The following is a 9,072-nucleotide window of genomic DNA, read 5'->3' as shown; positions in this document are numbered from 1 at the left end:
TCAGCAGCGTGTTGCCTCTTATATTATTATCTTTAATAACACATCTGTATTAACACACATGGGGCTCTGCAGATTATATTAATAATAAAACAATCTAGTCTTTTATAGCTATGCTTTTTTGTGAGAGACAGCATGGGGAACTTAAAATATGTATCATCAGGGTATCAAATCAATACTTAAAGTATTGATTTAATACCCTGATGATACTTTAAGTATTGATGTGATACCCTGATGATACTTTAAGTATTAATTTGATACCCTGGTGATACTTAAGGTATTAATTTGATACCCTGGTGATACTTAAGGTATTAATTTGATACCCTGATGATACTTAAGGTATTAATTTGATACCTTGATGATACTTAAGGTATTGATTTAATACCCTGATGATACTTAAGGTATTGATTTAATACCTTGATGATACTTAAAGTATTAATTTGATACCCTGGTGATACTTAAAGTATTAATTTGATACCCTGATGATACTTAAAGTATTAATTTGATACCCTGGTGATACTTAAAGTATTAATTTGATACCTTGATGATACTTAAGGTATTGATTTAATACCCTGATGATACTTTAAGTATTGATGTGATACCCTGATGATACTTTAAGTATTAATTTGATACCCTGGTGATACTTAAGGTATTAATTTGATACCCTGATGATACTTAAGGTATTAATTTGATACCTTGATGATACTTAAGGTATTAATTTGATACCTTGATGATACTTAAGGTATTGATTTAATACCTTGATGATACTTAAAGTATTAATTTGATACCCTGGTGATACTTAAAGTATTAATTTGATACCCTGATGATACTTAAAGTATTAATTTGATACCCTGGTGATACTTAAAGTATTAATTTGATACCCTGATGATACTTAAGGTATTAATTTGATACCCTGATGATACTTAAGGTATTGATTTAATACCCTGATGATACTTAAAGTATTAATTTGATACCCTGGTGATACTTAAGGTATTAATTTGATACCCTGATGATACTTAAAGTATTTTTAATTAGGGATGCATTAATACCATTTTCTTTTCAGTCCAAGTATGAGTACATGTTTTTAGTACTTGCTGATACTGAGTTCAATATCATACGGAGTAACTTACTCAGAATTAAGTATTTGTTAGTATAAAAGTGAAATTAACAGTTAAATAATTAATTTTTATCAGTTCATTTATTGATTTGAAATGAAACGCATAAACCCGAAACCCACATTCTGCACACAAAATGCATAGCTGACTTCTAGTCTTCAGCATTTCAGAATGGTTTAAGCTACAGACATGATCCACATATCAGGATGTTCAGCAGACGCCGCCCGCTCAAGGTCGCATGATCTCATCGAGCTGTGACTCATCGTCTGTGAGTAATTCAGCTCAGAAAATCACCAAAAATCCTGATATCATTGATATTATTAGCCTTCATATTATAAACAAAGGGTTAAAACAGCGACATGGTTCACTCATCAGACTCTGACCCACCATCCAGAGCGATTTCATCCCCCTGTGACCGTCCATCAGCCAGAGATCAGCTCCAAAATCACCCAAACCCACTCACTACTGTTACACTACATCTCTGCTTTTAGCCTTCATATTATAAACAAAGGGTTAAAACAGCGACACGGTTCACTCATCAGACTCTGACCCACCATCCAGAGTGATTTCATCCACCTGTGACCGTCCATCAGCCAGAGATCAGCTCCAAAATCACCCAAACCCACTCACTACTGTTACACTACATCTCTGCTTTTAGCCTCATATTATAAACAAAGGGTTAAAACAGCGACACGGTTCACTCATCAGACTCTGACCCACCATCCAGAGCGATTTCATCCACCTGTGACCGTCCATCAGCCAGAGATCAGCTCCAAAATCACCCAAACCCACTCACTACTGTTACACTACATCTCTGCTTTTAGCCTCATATTATAAACAAAGGGTTAAAACAGCGACATGGTTCACTCATCAGACTCTGACCCACCATCCAGAGTGATTTCATCCACCTGTGACCGTCCATCAGCCAGAGATCAGCTCTAAAATCACCCAAACCCACTCACTACTGTTACACTACATCTCTGCTTTTAGCCTCATATTATAAACAAAGGGTTAAAACAGTGTAAATTCACACATCATGTCCATCAGGACTTGTGTCCAGAGTGACTTCATGCACATTAAACACAGTAATCCCGTTCAGAAATCCATCAGGGAGTTCCGGCGTTTATATCCATTCAAATCCCCATTTAACCAGTTATGCTGCACTAGCTACCTCGGACCGAGTAGATGGTCCTGCTCTGTCCAACACACGTGGGCATCTGTGGACATTCTTAGCCTGACCGGTAGCTTAGTTCTGTTGGGCTGATTCCACACAGTGGAATCCTTGTGGGAATCTGCCAAGGGGAAGATTTTAACGTCCATGTGGTCAGAAACACTTAATGCGAGCAGAGCTTCCTTCCCTGCCGGGCTGAGCCCTGTGTTCATCAGCACAGATGCTGGAGTCAATACATTTTGATGAGGTCCAGTACGAGTGCAGTGTTGGGTCGACACCCGAAACCAGAATCGATATGGATGAATCCGTTTTTAACGGCCCTTTGAGAAATGTTGAAACTCTTTAAAGGAACAGCCGTTACAGCTTCATTACAGAACATGCAGTACTGTACGAACGTCTCAGGCACCCAAGACATTTTCTAAATCTGTTTATTTGCTGAGAAAAGTGTTAATATTTGAATAAACAAAATGTATAGAACATTAATTAATAATGATATATATATATATATATATAAACAGTGATGTTCTGGATGTTGGTCTGTTTGTTTAACCATCTCCAAGCCTCTCCTCTCCTAAAAAGCAGCTCCTGGTTTGACCAATCAGTGCTCAGTAAATTGAGCTCATGATGTCATTGATGATATTAACGAGTCTCTGTGGCGGCTGTGAAGGTGTCCAGGAAAAATATGGACCCGAGAAATTCTTGTTACTGTTTATTGTTTTCTGTTTATTTGAATTATGAAAATGTTGAAAGTCTGACACGAAGAATTAAAGCAGCTCTGGAGGCAAAAAGGGGGTCCAACCTTTTACAAGCAAGTAAAATTCTGATGCTCGGTCTGCACTTCAGCAAGTTGTCTTGACCACCTCTACAGGCCTAAATGCAGTGAGTTGCGGCCGTGTGATTGGCTGATTAGCTATTTGTGTTAACAAGCAACTGAACAGGTGTTCCTAATAAAGTGGCAGGTGAGTGTATAAATCAGGGCTAACAAAGGACTTTCGCTGAAACATCTCAAGAAACGTCAGGTAGGCGAGAGTTTTTATGCACAGCTACTAAATACAAGATGAAATAAATAGGGTTACTGAACTAAAACGACATGAGAAGTGATGCGCTGGTTTTTCTTCATTCATTTCCACATTTACCAAAGATTGCTTCACCTTCTAAGCTGCTTTTCCTTCTAATACGCAGAGGGTGCTGGAGCCCATCCCTGCAATCATTGGGTGGACGGAAGGAAGCACCAGTGTTAACCATCACTGATGTAACGTATTTTGGTAATTTAGGAAGGAATTATGAATTTAAATCAATTAATGTCAGATTTTCACCATAAAGTGCAACCGATGCTTTACTGATGACGGTCGACTGTCTCGATTTCCATAACGGGGGTGGTCAGAAGGGCGGCTATGCTTTGGGCTAGGGCGGCACTGGCCCCCCCGGCCGCCCGCTGGCCGCCCCCTGGCTATCCCTCTCATGCGTTAGAGCAGAAACCAACCTGGTGCTTCTGGGACCTTCCGCTGTGCACCACTCTGAGTTTGTGACTTGGTGGTCCTGCTGTGTGAACGAAGCCCAAGTGGCTCAGGTCTGGTCTGAAAACACCAGACCGTCCACACAGCTGTAAAAACAGATCTGAGACATTAGGGCAAAAAATAAATAAATAATAAATCGGATTTGTGCCACTTCAGTCTGGTAATGCGAGCGCAGCCATAAACGGAGCAATAAAGCCTTTTAGACAGTTAAATCTCATCATCATGCAGTGACTGTTTTAGTTGGGCTAATCATGAAGTCACTTCATAGCAGTGGTTCTCAAACCAGCCCTCAGGGCCTCCTAGACATCCACATTTTTGCTCCAACCTAACTCGCAAGACGGAAGGACAGAAGAAAAACGAGGCCCAGTTTGATCCTTACAGCGCTGGCAGCTCCGCGGTGGATCAGACTCACGCTTGTTCTGACAGAGCCGTCACATTTACTCCCATTTTAAACCCCTGAAGCGAGTTTAGCTGAACCCGTGTAAACAGCTGCTGAACTAATGACAGAGCGACGCCCCGTTATTTACTAAAAGTGAAGAAAATTCAGCTTTTCATGTTTTTGCACTTTCAAACACGGCATGAAGCCTCGGGTTAGTGTCACAAATACACTGTGGACCCTCAATGAAAGCCACAGTGACCTTTCAGCCTGGCAGAACCACTGGCAGAACCAGAACCACAGGAGCCTGAAACGAATGCAAAGTGGCCTACAGGAGTTTGAACTGTACAGGTTTCGGCAGGAGGAAACCCGTTTCCACACGCAGCTCACCAGCTAATTATCAAGCTGTTCAGGTGCGTCAAAGAAGGGAAAATCCAAAATTACACACAGAGCTTCAGCCCTCCAGGCTTGGGGTTTGACACCCATCCTGAAAACTGTGATTCAGGAACGCTGCACGAGCTCAACACCTCAGCAGACGCCTAGAAATCTGAGGCACGTGGACGTGCCGGCAGGTTCAGGGCAGGAAAGAGAGCAAGGCTGGTGCCTTTCGCTTCTCATTAGAAAGTCTAGCATCAAAGCTCCGAGTTCACCTGCTTCCCATGTTTGTTTGACCCTCCCGCAGAGTCTAGTTCCAACCACAACCTGCTCCAGCTAATCACAGAAATACGTCACCTCGAAAGTCCATAAAATAGGTGCCGATCCTTATACAGGAGATCAAATCGGCATCCTTCAGTCACCTGGCTGGTACCCTAACCCCCACGGCTGCCCCTTCGCGGTATTCCCAAAGTACCTCACTTTCATGTGACCACCTTTGTAAATCACACTCATACCCCTACCTTCTGGCCACCTGCTGACCTCACCAGAAAAACCTCTGCACCGCCTAGTGGACTGAGAAAGCATCGCTTCTATTCTTCTAATACTAAATAGATTCCTTTGTTTTTGCTATTTGTATAATTAAATGTACTTGGTGTCCGTGTATCAGTACAGTACTAATATTTTACAGATTGTTTTCCCCCCACGTTAGGTGCAGGTTGGAACTAAGCTCTGCAGGAAAGTAGATCTTGATGAAGAAGCTGGTGACCACTGCTGCTTGTGAACCATCCTCCAGTCCAGTGGCGGCGCTTTACACCACTGCATTCCACGCTTTGCATTGCGCTTGGTGATGTAAGGCTTGGACGCAGCTGCTCGGCCATGGAAACCCATTCCATGAAGCTCTCTACGCTGTTCTTGAGCTGATCTGAAGGCCACATGAAGTTTGGAGGTCTGTAGTGATTGACTCTGCAGAAAGTCGGTGACCTCTGCGCACTATGCCCCTCAGCATCCGCTGACCGCTCTGTCATTTTACGTGGCCGACCACTTCGTGGCTGAGCTGCTGTCGTTCCCAATCGCTTCCACTTTGTTATAATCCCACTGACAGTGGACTGTGGAATATTTAGTAGTGAGGAAATTTCACGACTGGACTTGTTTTTTGAAAATGGATCTATATAGCACCACAAAGCTTCTTCAATTGTTACGATGTCAAGCTTGCAATAATAGAAGAACCCTCGTTGATGCCATATAGAACCTTTTAATCATTCAAAGGGTTTTTTGGGTGTTCAAGGTTCTATATAGAACCTTTTTTTTATTAAAGAACCCTTGAAGAACCATCTTTAAGTGTGTAGGTTTCTAGAATGACATTTTCATAGTGGCCTACTGGAACTGCCAGCGTGATGAAGGCCCTGACTGAAAAACGCTCATATAACATGCAAAATCCAACTAAAATAAAAGCTGATTTTATCTTTTCTTTAATTCAAAAACAGTCCAGGCAAATATCGACAAACTACAAACAAGCAAAGCCGGTGCTTTACTTATTTCCTTATTAATTAATTAATGATTATCTATTACTCAGTACTGGACTGAGCTGATGGTCTTCTCAAAAACCCTTTTAGCACATCTGCGCTTAAATAAAAGCTGTATTTTGTAATACAGAACAGGCTGCGATATTAATTTCCCTCTTTTTAGGCAGTTACTGAGCTGATGTGCTAATGTGCTCCGATTCGTGATGTATAAATATCTGTCAAGCGTACACTCGTTTATATAAATCTGACTCAAACACTGAGAATTTTCACACATTGAGCATAAAATCTGAGCGTTTTAGGAATTAGACCCCAGATGTCAATAAAATACAGCTCCACATTTGTGTTTATGCAATTATCTTTTAATTATTTATTACTTATATAACAATCTGCCAATTAATACATGCCTTAAAAATGCCTAATTACATTAAAGACTAGAACTGCAGGAATCGGCTGGTTAGTCAGACTCGGTAGTGTGTCAGGTAGCAAAGTTGGTTCAGTAGAAAAAGACCGATCACCTCAAACTCCCTCATCCCTCGTACATCACCTACTGTTACTGAACACCGATTCCCTTCAGACAGATTTAGGTACGTTAGTTTATCTTCGTTTTCTCCGGCCGGACTTATCGTACTCTAGTATAAGCATTAAAAAGTTATCTGTAAATCGTGGTGGCACTTGAACTTCCCGGTGCGTCCTGTTCCCCGACTCGGCAGTTGATGGTGTGTCCTGCCGCTCTGGTCGGGACAGAAGATCAGCCAGACCTGGGAGCTTTCAGGGCGTCAAACGCTTGGGGTCACGCGGGAACATGGACGTCTGACGCACGTTGTGGAGGCCGAGGTACAGCATGGTCACTCTCTCCAGACCTACAGGAGGAGGAGAAGTCGGTAAAGGCGCTTTAGAGGGGTCATTCAGCCAGATATGTAGTCACACTGCATTTACCCCGCTCTGACAAAGCACCCCGTTCGATTTCAATCCGAAAGCATCGGTTCTGTTACACAGGGTCGCGCAGAGTGCTGAGTTTGGGGGACGCGTGGAATTTAATTTCATGCAAATTCAGGCAGCTGGTATTTGGGTTGGCAGCTCAACCTATGGCACTAAGGCCCAGTCCCGTTTCTTACTTTTAAACCCCTTGTTTTCGAGTGTTGCCCCATGTTCCTGAGCTACAGGGCAGTGGTTGAGATCTTCCCTCTGAAATGAGACCCTCTAATAAAAGAGCATCACTTCATTAACAGCTACTAGCGCCGCTCTGTAGGCGACCCTGCCCGTCTGCAGGGACAGCAGAGGAGGGGAAAGTTCAGCTCCTCACTGCTGGGCTTTAGTTACATTTAGGGATCATACTCCTTCAAAGAGGGGGGCAGTTATTTATTATCACCCCCCCTAATTCTTCAGTGATGTGAAGCTGAAGTCAGATATTCTCCAGATTCTTGTTAGAAATTTCCCGTTCCACCTTAAATGGAGCAGCAGTTACATCCTGGAGCTTCAGGCATCAGAACTGCTGGACTATTTAAGGTGGAACGGGAAAGTTAGCTGGCTAGCTACCGAAACATTAGCATATTAGTAGTGATTTTCTACTCTTGTCACTAAGAAAAACGACCAAAACCCACTGAAACCGCATTAAACTAAGATAAAATGATGGTTATCATAATTTTATCTGAGAAAATTCTTACGTTTGTTTCTCTTGTGTGTTTTTTTTTTAAACTCTGGAGTGTCTCTCCGATTAAGCTCCGTTTGGACGGTCATGTAGCCCTAACATTTCCCCCCACCCCTCCAACAAGAATCAGGACACCGTACACCTAGACGAGGACAGAAAACAGAGGGCTAAGGGCTGAGTGGAGGGCTGAGGGGTGAAACGGGATTGGGCCCCTTTTTCAGCTGTTCACCTCCAGAAGCAGGAAAACGAACTGCTGGGTGATGAACTGACACGACGGATGTTGTGCTGATCAACAAAATAACCCTTTTTACCTTGTTTTGGAAAAGTTGTTTAATGATGCTCAACATGTTTCTGATTATCCAAAAAATTAAACTGGTCTCCGCTTTCATCTGAGGTCACGCTCATCGCTGGTAAAAGCATCCTGTAGTTTTATATTAGTTGTTTCTGTCTCCCAACTGACTGAAGCGAGAGGAGAAACGGTGCATATAGTGCAGAGTTTGGGTTTTTAAGTAGGAGATTCTACGATTTTGTGAACAGAAAACCGTCGTTTGCATTTGTGCGATTTGTCATATTCAGACGTCAAAGCGAAAAAAGTGGGACGTCTATAAAGAATGTTAATCGAATGTCAACGCAACCCATCATATATACATCTAAATGTAAACTGAATGTATGGAAAATTGACACTAACTACATTTTTTAGGGTTCGGACAACATGCAGACAGACTACACTGTCCACCTCTCATCCCACGCAGCCTGTCCTTTCTAGAGCGATGTCTGTACAATGAGGCCCACACAGAAAAGCACATTTCATGTGTCAGCTCTTTCGCCCTTTCGCCCTGGTCGGGTCGGAGCGCCTGCGGCATTTGTAAAACAAATGGACACGCAGCATTTCTGTGTGTGAGGCCAGACCAGGCCAGGCTTTCTGAATAGCTGCTTTACAAACAACAGGAGCTGCAACAGCAGCCGCTGTGGAAAAAGTCATATAAAGCCAAAAGAGAAGGACCGGAAAACAGAGCAGGTCTGTCCTACTGGACACAAGGTCTAATGAACTTAACATCCAGGCTGACGGGGGGGGGGTGTTACATAAATGGCACATCAAGATGTGCATTAAAACTAATGCTGTGTTCACACGTTGCTTCATTGCCCATAGCGCTGCATGGACAGCTGTGGGCTGGAGGACAGAAGGTCACCAGTTCGGATCCTCAGAGCCGACAGTCCATGACTGAGGTGTCCTTGAGCAAGACACCTAACCCCCAACTGCTCCCCGAGCGCTGCGGATAGGGCTGCCCACCGCTCCGGGCAAGTGTGCTCACTGCCCCCTAGTGTGTGTGTGTTCACTAGTGTGTATGT

General features: G+C 43.0%; 1 protein-coding gene across 1 annotated transcript in view; it reads right to left on the bottom strand.

The window, feature by feature from the left end:
- Positions 1-6,411: 6,411 nt before the first annotated feature.
- Positions 6,412-9,072, bottom strand: part of dars1 (aspartyl-tRNA synthetase 1) — a 74,547-nt gene continuing 71,886 nt past the window's right edge. The window contains exon 18 of the mRNA XM_037539555.1: positions 6,412-6,934. Within this exon, the coding sequence (XP_037395452.1) occupies positions 6,843-6,934 (92 nt within the window). The 3' untranslated portion in view covers positions 6,412-6,842. The remainder of the gene's footprint in view (positions 6,935-9,072) is intronic.

Source organism: Pygocentrus nattereri, chromosome 6, assembly GCF_015220715.1.
Source record: "Pygocentrus nattereri isolate fPygNat1 chromosome 6, fPygNat1.pri, whole genome shotgun sequence".
Classification (NCBI taxonomy): Eukaryota; Metazoa; Chordata; class Actinopteri; order Characiformes; family Serrasalmidae; genus Pygocentrus; species Pygocentrus nattereri.
This window is presented reverse-complemented; position numbering and strand designations above follow the sequence as displayed.